The sequence below is a fragment of the Sceloporus undulatus genome, chromosome 7 (genome assembly GCF_019175285.1).
Source record: "Sceloporus undulatus isolate JIND9_A2432 ecotype Alabama chromosome 7, SceUnd_v1.1, whole genome shotgun sequence".
Taxonomy (NCBI): Eukaryota; Metazoa; Chordata; class Lepidosauria; order Squamata; family Phrynosomatidae; genus Sceloporus; species Sceloporus undulatus.
This window is the reverse complement of record NC_056528.1, coordinates 25,669,219-25,687,948: the sequence shown is the minus strand read 5'-3', so window position 1 is coordinate 25,687,948 and position 18,730 is coordinate 25,669,219. Positions and strand designations below refer to the sequence as shown.

The 18,730-nt window shown below is 46.4% G+C and overlaps 1 protein-coding gene across 1 annotated transcript; it reads right to left on the bottom strand.

The window, feature by feature from the left end:
- Positions 1-5,812: 5,812 nt before the first annotated feature.
- On the bottom strand, positions 5,813-17,050 carry CILP2 (cartilage intermediate layer protein 2). Its single transcript, XM_042479383.1, has 8 exons — positions 16,942-17,050; positions 15,817-16,080; positions 14,743-14,934; positions 11,764-11,922; positions 10,463-10,777; positions 9,948-10,056; positions 9,319-9,476; positions 5,813-8,864 (listed from the first exon to the last, which is right to left on the bottom strand). Exons 1-8 carry the CDS (start codon positions 17,033-17,035, stop codon positions 6,478-6,480), a joined length of 3,678 nt encoding a protein of 1,225 aa, XP_042335317.1. The 5' UTR covers positions 17,036-17,050; the 3' UTR covers positions 5,813-6,477.
- Between the last annotated feature and the right edge of the window lie 1,680 nt (positions 17,051-18,730).

The following is an 18,730-nucleotide window of genomic DNA, read 5'->3' as shown; positions in this document are numbered from 1 at the left end:
TTATTATTATTATTATTAATGCTCTTTGTGCCAGACTAGATTATGCGCAGCTTTTCCTCACTGACAGCTGGAGATTATACTACTTTAAGCAGTGAAGTGGACCACAAAACAACAGGAGTTTCTCAAGAGACTACTATTACTTCTTCAGGCTTGACTTTAAGACAGGGATCCAGAGCTTTCCCTATCATCCTTGCCCCAGAAATACCTTTTTTTTCCACCGAAGAGAGACTTCACCTCTTCCAAAACAGAAATACCAGCCGTGTGCCAACGCTCCTGGCTTTGCAATCATCTTCTGTGAGCTTGTGCCAAAACCACAGGCGGGAAGAATTCAGTTGCTAATTCTTTCCTCTTTGGGGGAGTCCCATCGGACATGGAGAAGAAAGGAACATGGCATTGCCAAGGCTGCCTTGGTTGAGAATCAATGCAACTCCAGGCATCTTCTGGTTCAGTGCCTGCGTGGGATATAGCTGTCTCTACCTATTGACCAGACCTTATGGATAGTAACAGCCAGCCTGTCAAAAGCATTAGGACGGCTTTGCTGGATCAATGCAGGCATGAAAAGGGATGGAGTTGACCAGCATTTTGTATTCACAGGACCAGCCTTACTATTCACAGGTCTGGAAACCACCAAGTCCTATGAGGAGCAACCTAGGGAGCTGGGTATGTTCAGCCTGGGGAAGAGAAGGCATGATCGCCGTGTTTCAATATTTGAAAAGATGTCACATAAAGGACAGAACAAGTTTGTTTTCTGCTGCTCCTGAGTTTATCACATGGGGGGCAATTGGATGTTTAAACGGGGTTTATCCCTTGAAAATCGTGCAATTACTATTAAAGCGCAATTAAGGTTTTCACACACAGCAGTCATTGTCCTTGGAATAACAAGGCAATAAACAGCAAGAAATCATTTGTGGGATTTTCCCATGAATGATTTCTTGCTGTTTATTGCCTTGTTATTCCCAGGTTAGTGGCACTTTAATCACTTTTGATCCAACGTAGTGGGAAAAACTTTATCGCGAATGCGCGGTTTTCACGGGATAAACCCCGTTTACACTTCCAGTTGTCCCTGTGTGATAAACCCCGAGGACACATCTGTCAGGGATGCTTTGATTGAATTTTACTATATGGCCCTGGAGATCCCTTCCAACTCTAGCCTTCTGTGATTCTATGTATTCCTGCATGACAAAAGAGGGTTGGGACTGGATAGCCCTTCAGGTCCCTTCCAACTCTAGGGAGTTTATCACACGGGAGGCTAAGCAATAGCATATACATTTGTATAATGTTTCATAGTGAACTCAGTACTGTCTAAGCAGTTTACAATCTGTAAGCCAATTGCTCCCAACAAGCTGGAGACTCATTTTACCAACCTACGAAAGAATGGAAGGCTGAGTCAACCTTGGAGCCCTTGGGATCAAACTCACAAACTTGAATTCTGTACAGGTGGCTAAAAGAGGCTATCTTGTCTTCAGGCAGCCAAGTATGTGCTGTCAGCCCTATTTGGGATCTGCAGTTCTTCCAGGACAAACACCCAAACGATAATCCTGTCCAAAAATGCCAGTCGCCGTGCCCCAAACCAACCCCTGGAATGTTCCAAATCAATCAATTGATTGGTTTATTATTGACAATAGCCGGCCATAGGGTTCCAAACCTGACAGATTTCTGACTGATGATGTGACTTTTTCATTTGCTCTCTTTCCCAGCGAAAGTTTTGTGTCCAAGCCGAGCGGAGTGGAAAAAATGTGCCTACCACAGAGATACACACATTTTCAAACTCCAGTCGCTTCCTCTGGGAGGAGGATCAGGTTGGAGTTTTCACAGCTCGTTTTTTGACCTGAAGGAGTTCTTTGTTTTGCCTCGTGGTTGATGGTTTGTCCAGAGGGTGACGGACGGGCGTTTGAATGTCATGCTTTGGCCAGACCAAGCGGAATCCATTGGCACAAATTGAAGAAGGGCACATAAGATTCTATGATTTTTTGAAATAGCCAGCAAAAGGCAGATTCAGCCGAAAGGAACAATGCATTCCTCTGTATGAAAATGGGAGTAAATCATCCCCTCTAGCACACCCAGCCATGAGAGTGTGTACATTTTTATCCATGGAGTGGGGAACAAATCCCACAGATCCATTGCTTCATTTCCTAAATGAATTAGTTATGCAAGCAATCCTTGCAAATCAAAGAGCGGTCGCAGCAGTTTGCTGTTGCAATGAGGACAGTTAGATCCAGCATAGTGGCATTTTGGGAGCATTGGACGACGACTCCAGAGACCGGAGTTTGAATCTCCATTCAGCCATGGAAACCCATTGCCCAGGCAAGCCACACTCTCTCAGCCTCAGAGAAAGGCCATGGCAAACCTCCTCTGAATGAATCTTGCCCAGATAACCCCATAATTGGTACACCTTAGAGTCACCATAAGTCAGAAACAAAGGCACACAACACAGTCACTCAGCCCTGGAATTTGAAACTGACATTTTTTGCTCCACCTGACCAGGGCAGTCGGTGCCTGGCTCTATGTTACTGTGATAGTTACCTGTTGCCAAATCAACGCTAACTTATGAGTGAGAGACCTCCAAGTCATCCTTGGACCGGGGTTTGATTCCCTGTTGGCCATGGAAACCCACTGGGTGACTGTGAGCAAGTCACACACTCTTAGCCTCAGAGGAAGGCAATGGCAAACTCCCTCTGAACAAACCATGCCACAAAAACTTCTTGATAGGGTTGCTGTACATTGGAAACAACACATCTAACACAGGCATTGAGGACAGTTCTCCTTCTTGGCCCCTAGCGGGTGTACCTATGTGCCAACCTGTCTGTGTGAACAAATTCCTTGCAAATGACAAGTGGTGCACACATTCCACTGAGAACAAGAGGACATTCTTCCTTGGATGCAGAGTAACAAGCAAGGAATCTGACCTAGCTCCAAAGGAACGTGCTGCTTGCTCACCTCCACCCAGTGAATGCGGTCAGATTTTACAAGCGGCCCAGCGTTCAAGGCCTGCGGTTTTGGCTCCCCTTGGTCACAACACCTTCCCTCCCTTGCTTTGTTTTTCTGCCCTCTTTTCCAGACCCATTGATGAGGGAAAGAGGATAATGAGAAATCCAGGATAGAGGGAAGGTGGAAGATATTCTTGCATTCACTAGGGAGGTTCTTCTAGCCGCCTGGGCTCTGCATTCTTGCCCATCCCAGCTGCTTGCCTTTGCTGCCCAGAAGACCACAAGAAAGAAGGAAAATTGGGAAAGAGGACCAAAACCAACCACCTCTGCCATTCCATTCCTTTCCACTTTTCTCATTGCACTTTCCAGATGGTGTCGCCTGTCTGCCACGACCCAAGGCTCAAGCCCAACATAAATGTACAAGATGCAGAGGCACTTTGTCTTTTCCTGTGGCTGAAGCTTCAGGTCCAATGGAGCATCCAACTCCAGCTTTCTCAACTTGTCCCGGTTAATCCTCTGTCATCCCACATTTTCAGCTACCTTTAAAACGTCCAGGTCTCTCTCCTCTGCTCTCACTTTCCCCCTTTGTCCTCACAATTACTTTCCCTCCTTCTCATCCCAGGCTGCCATGGCATTGCTACATATGGGCATCCTTTGCCTGATGGCGGAGTGACTGGTGTGTTATGACACAATGCACACCGAGCGCTAATGTGCATCCAAGTGCTCCCCAATGTTCATCCAGAGACCAACTAGGAAGTGCTGGGGCACAACAGGAATTTCCACTGGGCATTAGAAGTGCCCAGTGTGCATCAGAAGAGCCTGGTGGGCACTATAAGAGTCTGGTGCTCATCAGAAGAGCCCAGCGTTCATCAGGCATCCCCAGAGGGCATCAGAAGTCCCCAGGGGCCATCAGAAGAGTCCAGTGCCCATCAGAAGTGCCCAGCACCAATCACAAATCCTCTGTGGATATCAGAAGACCCCAAGTGTTCACCACAAGTGCCCACTGTGCCCATCACAAGTGCCCAGTGCCCACTAGAAATGCCCAATGTGCCCATCAGAAATCCTTTGTGAACATCAGAAGTCCTCAATGGCCATCAACAGAGCCCAGTGCCCATCAGAAGAGCCCAGTGGGCATCAGAAGTGCCAAGAGTCCATCAAAGGTGCCCAATGTGCCCATCAGAACAGTCCAAAGCTCATCAAAAGTGCCCATGTGCCCATCACAAGTGCCCAGTGGGGATCAAAAATCCCCACTGCCCACCAGAAATGCCCAATCCCTTTCAACTCTACAAGTCTATGATTCTTGCCAGGGACAGTCTTGAGCCCATCAGAAGTGCCCAGTAGGCCTGAGAAGTGCCCACTGCCCATGAGAAGTGATTCATGTGCATTGGAGGACTCTTCCCAATGCCCTGATATTGCATCTTTGCAAACCACTAACCGGGTTTCATTGCATCTTTGCAAACCACTAACCGGGTTTCATTGCGCCTTTGCAATGCAGCTAAGAATTTGTAAAGTTACACAGTGCAGACTGTGATGTAAAACAGCAGCCTATATTTACAGTTTTGTTGCATTTTTTGTATTGTTTGGGCATTTTGGGGGTGTGTGTGTTTCACATCATGCTAAGCTATTATGTATCAGGGAATGAAGTGATTTGCAAATGGCACCAAAAGCATAAACCAATTGCTTTCAAAACAAAACCCAGACCGGAAAGCATATTGATCTAAGATATTTTGGCCTAACCCTACTTATTTTTTTTATTTATTACCCTTAAAATATTTATATCCCACTCTGTCTTCAGAAACGCCATACAAGAAATTTGAAACAGTGCGAAGACTTATAATGATATTAAAAGGATAAAAACACATTGAACCATTCCACAAGTCACAGAGACGGCTGGCAAGGGATTAAATGTTGGGTTATTTATTTATTTTGAGCATTTACACCTTACCTTTCATGCAAATAGGCTCCCGGAGTGTTACATTAAAACCACGTACTTTTGATGTTTAATTGTTTTATAACATTTTACTTCAAAATGTCATACAGAGTCTGTGTCTGCCCAAGTTGCTGCAGGTTTGAAATCCTTTGTGGTTCCCCTCTTCCTCACATTACCAATACAAACGGTAGTGGATAAAACATGACCAAAACCCCCAAATTAGATTAAAATCATTGATGTGGTTTTACGTATTTTGCCAGCCCCCCATGTATTGATTTAATTGCTTCCTTGACCGCTTTGCATAGGCAATCCCACAGCGGTTTGCAAATAAAAACACAATGCAGGACATACAAGACCTAATAAAACCATACTTTGTTGTTGTTGTTATGTAACTTCAAGTCATTTCCAACTTATGGTGACCCTAAGACAAACTTATCATGGGGTTTTCGGGGGCTGAGAGGGTGTGACTCAGCTCTATGCTGTGGCATTCTGGGAGTTGCAGTTCGGTGTGGCACCAGATCTCTCTGATGGAGAAGGCTCAAACAGCTCCAAACACTACAAAACTAATGCCTTGCTGAACTACAGATCCCAGGATTCCACAGGACTGGACCACGGCACTTAAAGTGGAATCATAGTGTGATAACTGCGTAGTGTGGAAGGGACACAAGTCAATGTTTTCATTGATATCCACCACCGGTTATCACCAGCTCACATGCCAATATGAAGTTCATTGAGAACTCAGAAATTCAAGAAGAGTTATCATCATCATCATCATCATCATCATCATCACAGGGACATAGCCAAGGGGGGAGGTTCTTGGGGTTCGGACCCCCCTCTTCCATTAGGAAAATGAATGGTGTGTGCTGCTGCACCGCCGCGCCCAAGCCTCATTATAATGGTGGCACTTAGTCTGGACCCCCCCCTTCCTAAAATCCTGGCTACGTCCCTGATCATCATCATCAGGTGGGAGAGTGATTGATGAAGAAAGGGAATTCTGACCAGATTCCAGATCTACCTAAGGATCATAGCATTCTATAATTTGGAAGGGCCCTTCGTTCCTGGCAACAAGAGCTTTAAAAGTATAATATAATATTCTGGCATTTTGGGGAGGGTCACAGACCCTTGTCTTTTGGCCCTGTTCTCTGAAAGTGAATTTGGCGTTCAGGCTGGAAAAGATTCCCCCACCTTTAAGTTGGTTGTCCTGGAGAGACAAGGGATGAAACCTGCCACTAAGGATGCAGATTTATTCCCTTATTCGTCTCATCAGTGAAAGTGGTGTGAAATGTTATTCTGTCCTCGCTCCACTGTAAAGATTGAGATATTTCAAGTGGGTCTCCTCCCTCACAGTCTCTAAGTTGACGTATTTGTGAAGTTCCCCAAAAAGTGAACATTTACTCCAATGGTGTTGCTATCTCAAGCCACTAGGTGGCACCAATATCACAGCATTTGACACACTGCAGGGGGGTGTCAAGCCACTAGGTGGCACCAGTGAGCATATGCTGCATTTGGCAAAGGGCAGGAGCATCCTTTGATGGATAGCCTCAGTCTTAAAGAGTGGTAGATCTTGTGGCAGGGAGGCATGAAGACGGCCAAACAATCACAGTTATGTAACCCGCACAGTTATGCCTGAGCAGCGTCCACCCTCCTTCGGCGGCTGGGGGTCCTGCGGGTTGGTGTGGCGAACATAGTCCGTAACCTTGACGGGTAAGGCACCACACGGGAGGGACCGCGGAGTTGTTCGTTGTCTCTCATCTCACGCCGGATCTCTGTCAGCGCCTGGGAAGGGGTTTCAAGCAGGCGTTGGAAGAAGCTCTTCCGCCCCACCGGCTTTTCTTGACAAGTGAAGGTCAAGGCAACACCCTTGTTGGACCTCATTTCGCGTGAGAATCCATCTGAGGTCCCATCAAAACAGCGTCCGATGGCTATCTCCTTGGCCAGGCGTGGGTTCTGGTCCGTCACAGTGTAGATCCCATAGTTGTGACCTAGCGGATCCACTGGACCCAGCATGGAGAAGGCTGAAGTGTCGTTGTTCTCCACCACGGGTGGATGTCGGCCAAGATACTCCCTCAAATAGTTGTTGATGGCGGTACGGCGGCAACTTCCCTGGGGAATGATGGACACCAAAGTCCGGTCCACCAATTCCTGGTCAAATAACATCCCGCTACATTTGAATTCAACGCAAGCTGCTGAACTGTTATATATTTCGAGATCCCTGACGCTCCGGGTATCTCGGAAGCCATAGAGTTGCCCCCGGGTCCTTGGATGGGTGCCGCCAACGTTTCGTGACCTCACCATGTATTCCTGAGGACCATTAATCTTCACTTTTACGTAGCAGGCCCGGAATTCTTGAGGGTTGGGCCACCATGAAAGGTAGTCCCCTGTCCAGGTGGTCAAGTCGCTCTCCTTAAACGGCACCACGTTATACTCGTATTTATCAACCTCCACCCGGTAGAACCGGAAGTGGTTGGCCGTGACGGGGGCCTCTTCACAATCCTTCAGGTTCCGGTAGGGGTAGATGGGCCCATTGGTTTCGTCAATGTTGTTTGGGTTGGGTTTGGCGAGGTTGATCTTGAAAGCCGTCTTCTTCAGGGCAGAGTCTGCATGGTCACTTCGCTGGTAGCCGAGCTTGTTGAGGTAAGGCTGGGAAACTCCCACATCACGCGGGTTGAGCTTTGGGCTAGATTGCACAGCTTCTAGCTCTTCCCCTCCCATGGTCGCAGTGACGTAGGCGGTGTAGGCATCGGCCCGTTGGCCATCGCAAAAGGCCGGTAAACATGCCCCATTGGGACCGGTCACCACACTGTCGAACCGACCCCAGGCCTGTGGGTTGGACGGATAACCAGGCCTTGGCTCGAGGTTGATGAGGGTGATGACAATGCCCTCCATCTGCTCAGAGGGGTTGAACTTTTCGTTGATGTAGGCCCGGATTTTGACGAAGCAGCGGCGGTTCTCCGGGACGTCAAGGTTGAACAGCCGCCTTTCCCGGATCTCCAGGTTGCCGATGAGAAAAGCGCGCTCTTCCCGCTTACGGCGATTTTCCTTCACCAGTCTGAAGGAGGATTCTTCCTCCCACAAGCCTGTTACTGGATTGAGAGACCAAAGTTTCATTTTCTGGAGATGCTCCGGCATTTTGATGAGCTCGGCATCCATCTTGACCTTCACTTTCCCCATTTCTAAGCCCTGGCGGTTCTCATCTTCCCAGAAGTCCATGGAAAACATGCCATATGTTCTGAGAGGGAGGAGATCTCCTTCGTCGTTGATGAAGTTGAGGTCGCTAGAGGCAGCAGTCACTGTGGCCATGTCCCGAGGGTCCACAAAGGTCACACTGGCCTTCACTGTCCCATTGTAGGCTTGCCCGTTGGATCTGAAGAAGGATCTTGGCGGGATGATGACCTCCCCAACTGGGCCTTCGCCATCCACTTCTCCCAGTGGGATGACATTAGTCTCCATTGCTTCTAGGTCAACAGGTTTCTTCCTCCTCATGAGTCTAACGTCTTGATAGATGGCCCCACCACGTTGGTCAAAAGGGAAGACCTTCACAGTGTCCACAAATTTTTTCAACCGATCCACAAACTTGACCACCAGCCTCGGTGTGTCTGGTGGGACTTCAATGGTGAAAGTGCCTTTGTAGCCAGTGAAGCCGATCTTCTCTGCCCCCAGATAGATTTCTCCAAAGCGCAACGGTTCACCATCATCAACTGCAGAAGCTTTCCCGCGGACGAGGATCTTTGGCTGAGTGCAGGAGGTGCACCCACACTCGGTGACCACCTTGATGGGCAAAACGTAGCCAGTGCAAGGGACTTCCCGCACCTCCATCCGCAGCGTCCCACAGCAGTGCTCTGATGCATCTCGACACTGCAGCGCATCTGCAAGGTGCCCCGCACAGCGGGTGTTGGAGCAGTGGCCCACATTGTAGAAGGAGGAACCCGTTCCTTCCTGGGAACACTCCTCTGGGAGTCGGATGAGATATTCTTCTGGCTGGGACACACAGGATGGCACTTCTGGGTCTGAGAGAGACAACATGAACAGGAGACTTGTTAAATGCTAGGTCCAAAGGCAGACACTCCAACATTTCACAAATGACATAGAGAGCCATGTAGACCATCTATAACTCACTGGAGAAAATATGGGGTACATACAATTAATAAGAAAACATGGTGTAGTGGTTTGAGCATCGGACTAGGACTCCGGAGACCAGCGTTCGAATCCCCGCTCCTCTATGGAAACCCACTGGATGACCATGGACAAGTCAACTCTCTCAGCCTCAAAAGATGGCAATAGCAAACCTCTGAAGAAACATGCCAAGAAAACCCCATGTGATTCACCTTATGGTCCCCATAAGTTTAAGTCAGGAACCAGGTTTAAACCAGCCAAACCTCATTTTAAATAGCCTCTTCTCTCTTGTTTCTGAACACCAACTAAGTACAGAAGAATTTGTAAGGCCAAGTGGCACTGGCTTACCTATCACCGTCAAATGGGCGACGGTAGATTTGATAGAACCGTGGCCATTGCTGGCTTTGCAGTGATATGAACCCGCTTGATGGGGCTTCAGGTCATGGAGCACTAAACTACTGTCATACTTTTTCACCTTCCTGTCCAGTAGCGTTCCATTGTGATACCTGGAAAAAGAGCAGGAATGGAGAGGAAACTCAGTTTGGGGATGGCAGGGTTCCTGGATTTGCTTTGGGATGGGTAAAGACAGTTAGGATCCTGCCCAGATTTTAAGATCCTCAGGAAAGGATGTTCTCTCAGTCCTACCACCATCACACCGTCCAACATTTCACAGAGGAAAACTACAAGGGTCAGGCAGTGGCAATACCTGGTATTTTTGGCACCCAGTCTGGATAATTTTTTAATACTCCCCTCCTCTCTCCAACAGCCTTTGCCAGGTCTGTCAGAGTCCTGGAGACTCACTTGGCCAGCATAGCCACCAGACCCAGATCTTTGTCACCTTTTCCCACCAATGCATTGGGTGAACTTCCGCATCATATGCCACGGGGTGAGGTCCATATTGCCCGCATCTCCCTACTGACACCCCTGGGTTCAGGATCTCCATCTCCCCTTTCGTATTGCTCAGGCCCATGACTTACCAATAATATTTTTGGGGCTCAGGAACACCCTGAGCCTGACAGCAGAACCTCACTTTCTGTCCAGTCATCCTCACTTTCGATTCAGGGTGGGCCACCATGTAAGGTTTTTCTGCCATAGAATTGTAAAGAAAAAACAATCAGAGACAAAATAAAACTTGCAGTTCTTCTTTCCTTTGAAAAAGAATCAGACTGCCCATGCAACACTGTTGTCATCGTGTGCCTTCACATTGCTGTCTGGTGGGATTAGATTTTGAGAGCAAACTGTTTTGGCACTTTGGACACAATTTGCAGCAACTGAAACAAACTGAGGTCGAAGGAGGAAAGTGGGAGGAAGAGACTAAAACCGGGACATTTTAAAAGCAGTTGGGAAAGTGGGAAGGAAGAGGATGAATCAGGATGGACCCTGAGAAACTAGGGCACTTGGAGGGTATGCTCCCCATTGCTTCCTGCTCATTCCTTCTCTGCAAGTATGTTTATCCATCTCCCAAACCTGACTCTCCACCACTTGATCTTACCAAGTCTCTGCAGCATTATCTCCACTCGGGACGTCCATGAGCTGTTGCCGATGACAGGAGTGCTATCTTGGGCAAAGTGTTCCAGCGTCACACTGATGTTGGCACCGCTGTCGGCACAGATGCCACGGATGGTGAAGTGGCCCTGGTGGTCACTTTGGGCCAGAACGGACATAGGACGGTCTGTGAGAGAGATCCGTGCATTGGCGAGTGCCATCCCGTCCGCGGTCTGTACGGTGCCAAAGAGAGTGTGCTTGGGGCAGGTGCAGCTGCTACAGTCCTTATTGGGGATGCCAGTGTTGCAGCTGAGCTGGCAAGCTAAAGATGGGGAATGAAGAAGACAAGTTAGAGGAGGGGATATCGTCTCAAAAGGGAGCAAATTTAGACCAAGATCCAAGTACACTTGTCCCTCCCTATTCGCTAGGGTTAGGGGCACAAGACCCCAGTGAATATGAAAAAACCACAAATAACAAAAACACCACATTTCAACCTGAGAGACACCTTTCTAGGAATCTCTAGGTCCTCCAGTGCAACTCTGTGGTCAACGTCCGACAGACACTGACCATAGAATTTGTGCTGGAGGAGCTACAAAAGCCTAGGAGAGTATTCTCTCTATGAATCTCTAGATCTTTCAGTGCAACGTTTAGTTAAAGTTGACCATAGGGTTGCACTGGAGGACCTAGATATTCCTAGAGAGAACATATCAATCAAATCCATGAATAATCAAATCTGCAAATTTCAAAACCACAAATATGGAAGGATGAGTGTAGTCCATCAAAGTGCCATAAGACTCATCACCTCCTGCAGATTTTCATCGATGATAACACATATGCCCAAGCATCATCAGAGTATGGTCAAGATGGCAAAAGGGATGAACAAGGAATAACACGCAAGCTAGAAGAAACCACAGCAGTTTGCTTGGGCCTGAGACAACTGGGAAGGGCAAGATTCCTCCTCTGCACCCGCCGCCATTGCAGAGTTAATTGAGTGCCAACTCCTTTTGAACTCACTTTGCAGCAATGGAAGTAAGCTGAGGACAAAGGGGGGAAAGATGGAGGGAGGAGAAAGAAACTGGAATATTTTTAAAGAAGCTGAAATAGTGGGATGGAAGAGGATTAATCGAGAACTGTCCTGGCTAAATCGAGAGTGTGGGAAGGTGTGCTACTTTGAGTCCAAAAACGCCCTGAGGGTTGCATGCAGCTTGCAGGCTGCACTTTGCCTAGCCTTGCACTATACCATAATGGTTCTCATAAAGGAAAACCAGGAAGGGGATATTGGAATTGAAATCTCATGGGGTTTGGTACCTGGGCAAGGTGTCTGGGAGCACTTCTGCACCTCTGAGGGACGGCCGACGCAGCGCAAGAGCTTGGACTTTGGACAGCTTCGGCGCCGCACTCGTTTCCCACCACTGCCACAGGTTTTTGAACAAGGACTCCAAGGACCCCAGCTGCTCCATTTGGGTTCTGAAATGATAAAAGTCATAATGATTAGGAACTGATCCTTTCCCATTTGGCTTAGCAAGATTAGCCATTGCTGAACCCAAGATCAACAAGTTGGTCTCATTTGAGACGTATTCATTATAGAAACACTGCAAAAATAATCCAGGTTCGCTCTGCTTTAACAGCCATGACTCCATGCTATGGAATTCTGGGATTTGTAGTTTGGTGGGGCATCAGAGCTCTCTGTCAAGGAAGGTGAAACATCTCACAAAACAACAAAACCCAGAATTCCATAGCCTTGAACCATGGCATCTAAAATGGTGTCAAACTGCTTTATTTCTGCAGTGTGGATATGCTCTTAATCTTGTTAATCTTCTGCTTAATCTCAGAAGGTGAGATATAACACAGTGATGCATCTTCTGGTCGATAGTGAGCATTTGTTGTTGTTGCTGTGTGCTGTCAAGTCGTTTCCGACTTATGGCGACCCTAAGGCAAACCTATCCTGGGGTTTCTTTGTCAGGATTTGTTCAGAGGTTTGCTCTTGCCTTTCCTGAGGCTGAGAGAGTGTAACTTGCCCAAGTGGGTTTTATGGCCAAGCCGGCAATTGAACCCTGGTCTACAGAGTTGCAGTTGAACGCTCAAACCATTATGCCATGCTGTACAGCGGTACAATGGACACCTACATCCCACGCATTCACACAACTGCATACACCTCCCTTTGCAGCCCACAACCTGGGAGACAGAAACCAAACGTTTCTGCTATTTCCATCAAGAGCCTCAGGAAAACATACCCGCTGCCGCCTGGCTGCTGTTTTGGATGGCTTTCAGAAAGAAAGAAAGAAAAATAATACAAGTATTGCAAAAGACAGGGACATATTTCCTTTCCTTGCCCCTTCCAGAAGCCGCGGGGGGAGAGAAAAGTGATCAGGTATCACTTCTTTGCTAGGAAGAATGTTCCGAAAAACGTACTTGGCAGAACCCTCCTCTTGGCAGGTACAACCTTCATTAAAAAATAGCTTTGCCCATTTAAAAAAAGTAAAACTCCTAAAACCACCAGCCTTTCGGAGACCGCAAGACCATTGCTGGAATTCCTTGGCAGCGATGGGATGACCCCATTTTGGAAGGGTGTGCACACCTACATGGGTTTGTATTATTTTTTGGGGGGGGGGTAATGGAGAAATAAAGCATCCTTACTTGCCCTTTGAAACAAAAAAATGCCACAGAAGAATGCCAGACAAAGGCCAGAGACCTCGGGGCGAGGATGCAGGTGGCACGGAGAACAAAAAAGCAGGGGGGAACCTTTAATAAAGGCGGCTTGTTTTCAAGGGACGGTTCGCAGGAGGGTCAGCATCCTCCGAGGAACGAAAAGCTCACAGTTCAGCACTTCTCCACCCCGAATGACGGCACATTCATACGGGCCAAAATTCCTCCGCAATACAAATCGGGTCAGGTTGCCACATCTCTGGGACTGGACCTCACTCTGCAGTTTTCGGGGTTCATCTCTGTGCTGAAAACAGAGGATCCAATTCTCCAGTTTTTGCTGGGCTGGGTGCAAATTTCCAGCTTACCTAGGATGCATCGACACTGTAGACATATAGTCCTCCCTCCAAATTCGTGAGGGATCCATTCCGGACGTGCACACACACACACACGTGAATATGCACATTTGCATATATTCAAGCCCCATATCTTTGAATGGTCATGTGCTCCTGCATGCAACCATGTGTACATTTCACAGGCGCATGCACCATTAATTTTAATGGAGGTCACCCCTTCGTAAATAATAAAAACCGCAAATCTCAAGTCCGTGAAAATGGAGATGACTGTAATGCGGGTTGACACCAGTTTGAAGTGCCGCAACTGCATCCTCCTGGGATTTGTAGCTTTCATAGATATTTCGCCTTCTTATGCAAAGCTGGCTTGGGCCTCCGCAAACTACAGATCCCAGGATTCTGTAGGACGGAGCCAAGGCAGTTAAAGCAGCATCAAACTGCTTTATTTCCATGACTGCCTGATGACACCCGGTGCGAACCGCACCCTTTGCACTCCCCTAGTGATGCTATTTGCAAAATATTCAATGCCTGGTTGCTGTAACTTGCAAAAAAATCTGAGGGAGTCTGCATGTTACTGTATATACTCATGTATAAGTCTAGAAAGGTTTGTCAAAAATGTGACCCCCAAAAATCTGAGTCGACTTATCCAAGGGTCAACGTAAGCACTGTACTTTAACTTTTATTTAAACAAGAAACCATGCACTGGCGAAAGGCAAAAGCATAATCTGTCCTGGAAGCACTGATCCACCTCTACTATATAATCCATCCAATATGGGGACAAACTGGGATGCCTTTGGCACCGTTTTCCTTTGCTTCCACCCTTGAGATCCTTTGTTACATGACCTAAATTTTAAACTCGACTTTACATACGGTAAGTCATATCAAAATCCATAATTTTGGCCTCCAAACCTGGCCTCAACTTATATATTAGGTGGACCTATAGTCGAGAATATATATGGTAATTTAGTGTTAGACGGAGTCTCCCTTATCCAGAATTCTTGGGACCAGAACCATTTTGGATTTTTTTACCTCCAATTTTGGAATATTTGCATATACCTAACGAAATCTCTTGAAGGTAGGACTCAAGTCCAAACAGAAACTCATTGATGTTTCACATACAAACACAAAATCGATTGATGTTTAGTATACATCCTAAACACATAGCCTGAAGACAATGTGTCATATAACATTTTGTTTTAACAATTTGGTGCATGGAACAAAGTTTGCATACATGGAAGCATCAAAAGCTAATGGTGTCACTTTCTCAGCCCCCCAAAAGAAATCCATTTACCTTGACAGGGTCCTGTGGTGCAAGCTTGGCGCTCTGCGGATTTCCCTCGACACTTCAGGAGCTGCGCTGATGCCAGCGGAGAGCTGTTCAAGCACGACCGATGGCGGGTTCGAGTGCCACTGACCCCACAGGCGGTACGCGAACATGTGCTCCACGCAGACCAGGACGACCAGCCCAACCAGTGAAAAGGATCTGTTGGGAACAGGAATGGAATAACTTATCTCCGTGACATCCCAAAGGAAGCAAAGAGCACAATTGCAGCCATTTTCTTCCCTGCTGCGAAAAGTGGGAAGAAAATGGCCTAGTTGCAGTTCTGTGCAAAATTCGCACACAGTTGGTTTGTGCAGAAACAGCATTTTCCTCCGCAGAAAACTAAGCCCTAAGGGCTCTTTGGATGAGAATTCTAAATGCACTTCCCTAAACTACAAATCCCAGGATTCCACAAGAGGCAACCATAGCAATTAAAGTAGTAGTAGCAGTAAAAAGAAGGATAAATGTCATTTCTTTCCTGCATCTCCTCAAAGCTCAATGTAGAGTACAACATCTTTAAATACAAAACACAATTGCAAAAGAAAACACATAAAACCAGTAGGTTAGATACAATACTACAAGGCCTCTAAGTCGTGTGTAGTGTGATATTGGTCCAAGACACACTGCAGAAATAATCCAGTTTGAGAACACCTTTACCTGCCCTGGTTCAATGCTAGGGGATTCTGGGAACTGTAGTTTTGCAAGACAATGAGTCTTCTCTGTCAGAGAGTTCTGGTGCCAAACAGTTCCCAGGACTCCCTAGCATTGAGCCAGGGCAGTTAAAGTGGTCTCAAACTGGATTATTTCTGCAGTGTGTTTTGGACCATTGTCCCCAGAAGTTACTTTGGGTTTACTTCCAGTTTTTACAAAAAGGACTGTCCTGGGACTAAAGTGGCCCAGGGGTGGGCAAAATGGGGCAAAAATGCCCCCTTGCCATCTAGTGGTCACCCAGGGAGCACAAAAATGGCCCCAGGAGGTGGCATGATGCCCATGGGCTGCCGTTTGCCCATCTCAGTTATAGAAGCACACGTTTCCGCCACACACCTATGGGACAGAGGAACCGGACGTGGTAGTTGGAGCAAGTCTTGCCCCCGGGTTGCTCCCGGTTAAGGCACCGGAAACCTTCTTGGGGGCTGTAGCGGACCACCTCTCCCACTTCTTCAGGCAACTCCCACTCCGTGGTGCGGGCTTGGATGGCAGTAGGCTGGGCACAAACCCGCTCCCGGTAGTAGAACCGAATGGCCTCCAGGGTTTCGAAATCCCCTTCGCCTCCAGGATGGTCCACATTGAACCACGAAGTCCACTCGCCTGCAAAAGAAAGACAGACAGCCACATTTAAATACACGCATCCCTCCACATGCGCTGGGGTTAGGGGCACAGGACCACCGTGAATGTGGGGAAAATGCAAATAGCAAAAACATGAGGGCACTCCTCTCTAGGAATCTCTAGGTCTCCAGTGTAACTTTGCGGTTAACATCTTCAAGACATTGACCATAGAACTGCGCTGGAGGAGCTACAAATGCCTAGTGGAGTGTTCTCTCTAGGCATCTCTAGGTCCTTCACTGCAACTTTTGGTTCAAGTTGACCATAGAGTTGCACTGGAGGACCTAGATATTCCTAGAGAGAACATATTAATAAAATCCATGAATAATCGAACCCACAAAACTCAAAGCTGTAAACCCGGAGGGACAAGTGTAATGTGTTGCTGTGTGCCTTCAAGCCACTTCTGACTTATGGAGACCTGAAAGTGAACTTTCTTGGCAAGTTTCTTCCAAGGGGGTTTGCCATTGCCATCCTCTGAGAGAGTGTGACTCTTCCAAGGTCCCCCAGTGGCCTTCCATGGCTGAGTCAGGATTCGAACCCAGGTCTCCAGAGTCATAGTCCAACACTCAAACCACTACACCATGCTATTAAAAAAAAAATCAAAATGGCAACAAATTGGAGCTTAAATACACAAGACTGCGCCTTGGGTCAGGAGTGGAAAATTGTGATGAAGTCAATCTGATCCCAGGCATGACTTCTTTAACAGAAGATTTGAGACCAGAGGCAACAAAGAATTCCCAAACCATAAAGGAACAGAATGGGGAAGGAGTTAGGCGCTACACTTTCTCAAAAAGTACCCATTATCGGGTCAATTCCTACCCAAATCAATCAATCAATAAAAATTACCGGCCATTTCTGCTCCAAGACTCAAGTGGCTCTTCTCCTTTTTCTTCTGTTTATTCGACTGCTTCTCCTTTGCCGGATATGAGTCGTTTTTCATCTGCGGACCTATGGAAGAAGCCCCAAGGATTTCAAAAAGAGACCAAGAGAGAGACGTTGGGAATCTTAGAGCCTGTGGGGTTTGTTTGGCCGGCGATCCTGAGACAAGATGCATGGATGGCTGAACAGATAGATAAGATAAAATAAAATGGATGTTGCACTCTGAATCTGACTTGCAGCAATGGAAGGAAGCCAAGGGCAAAGCGGAGGAGGAGAGAGGAACCGGGGCATTTGAAAAGCAGCTGCAAAAGTGGGAAGGCAGAGGTTTAATAGGCCTACCAAATGGGAATATTTGGAGCTTGCAATGAGAAGATAAAGGGGGAAGCATGTGATAACAGAAAATTGTGGAGTGTGAAGCAACAACAACAAAACCCCAATATTTGAACATAACACACAAGTCGCTTTTCTTGGCTGCGTTACTGTGCCAGAACTCTTCTGGAAACCTGAAGAACTCATGCTGTGTTTTTGCCATTGTCTTGAAGGTCAAAGGGATTAAGGGTTTGCCATTGCCATTGAGCTGGGCAAAGGAATATATATATATATATATATATATATATATATACTGTATATTCATTCCTCAGGTAGAAATGAAAATGCGTGGAGAGAAAGAAGCTTTCCGTCTCTCTCCTTGCAAAACATCACCCCAAACACTCATATCATTCCTTTGTCTTTCCAATAGAAAATGTCTCAAAACAACAGAAATTATTGTTCTATGCTTTCGGATTAACTCCGATGGACAGGGACCCTCTCCTGGGTTTGTTTGTGGCCAGATAGATTGACATGGTTCCCCCTTGGGTTTCCATGGCCGAGCGAGGATTCAAACCTTGGTCTCCGAGACCTAGTCCAGCATTGAAATCTCTTCATTATAGCCAGCCATCGTGCGCAACATACATAATGCTGGAGATACTGAAAACTGACATCCATGCTGCATCTGCCATTGAAATTCAGATGTGCAGAATGTCAGCCTCAGGGGAAGGCAATGGCAAACCTCCTCTGAACAAACCTTACACTGTATATAAAATATTATATATTACATACTATAGATAGATAGATAGATAGATAGATAGATAGATAGATAGATACAAAAAAAATATCATGTTAATTCACATCCTATCAGCTTCATGATCTCTCGATTTTACACCTTATACATCGTATTTCCCACCAACATATAAAAGGGAGCATTTCTTAGTACTCAAAGCCACCCATATCGATATCCATTCATCATTTCTCTCTATCTAAATTGCTTTATTTTCACAACATGTTGCTTCTGTTATATTTTATATCTTATATAGAAATATAATTTGGTTCAATGAAACTAAATTATGTTTACTTTCGCACATGTTTTTGCATTTATGCCTTTCTTCTCCAGTTCACCTAATCGTCTCAAATAGTCTATTTTCATCCTGCTTTGACGTTCGGACTTCGCTCAAAATAATTTTCTTAAAAGCTATTTTAACTTAAAAATAAAAGTAACTTTGAGTGACTCTACAGTAACTTTGTAAGAAATGTTAAAAGGATGAAGTTGGTTTTCAACGGTGATGAATGTAGAAGGTTTTTATTCTTACCATTAGCTATGTGTTTATTTGTATGTTATAAATGTTATCAATAAAATATGGGGAAAAATACATAAAAATAATATCCTTTGACCTGATAATTTCTTATTTCCGTTCATCTTATCAATGACTATACGACTATA

Excerpts from the sequence above, each read along its gene's own strand:
- CILP2 (XM_042479383.1), bottom strand. The coding sequence starts at position 17,035 with ATGAAAAACGACTCATATCCGGCAAAGGAGAAGCAGTCGAATAAACAG. Across the intron at positions 11,923-14,742 it reads CACCACAGGACCCTGTCAAG|AACCCAAATGGAGCAGCTGG; the intron begins GTAAATGGATTT and ends TTATCATTTCAG. Across the intron at positions 9,477-9,947 it reads GAGCCCCAAAAATATTATTG|GTATCACAATGGAACGCTAC; the intron begins GTAAGTCATGGG and ends CTCTTTTTCCAG.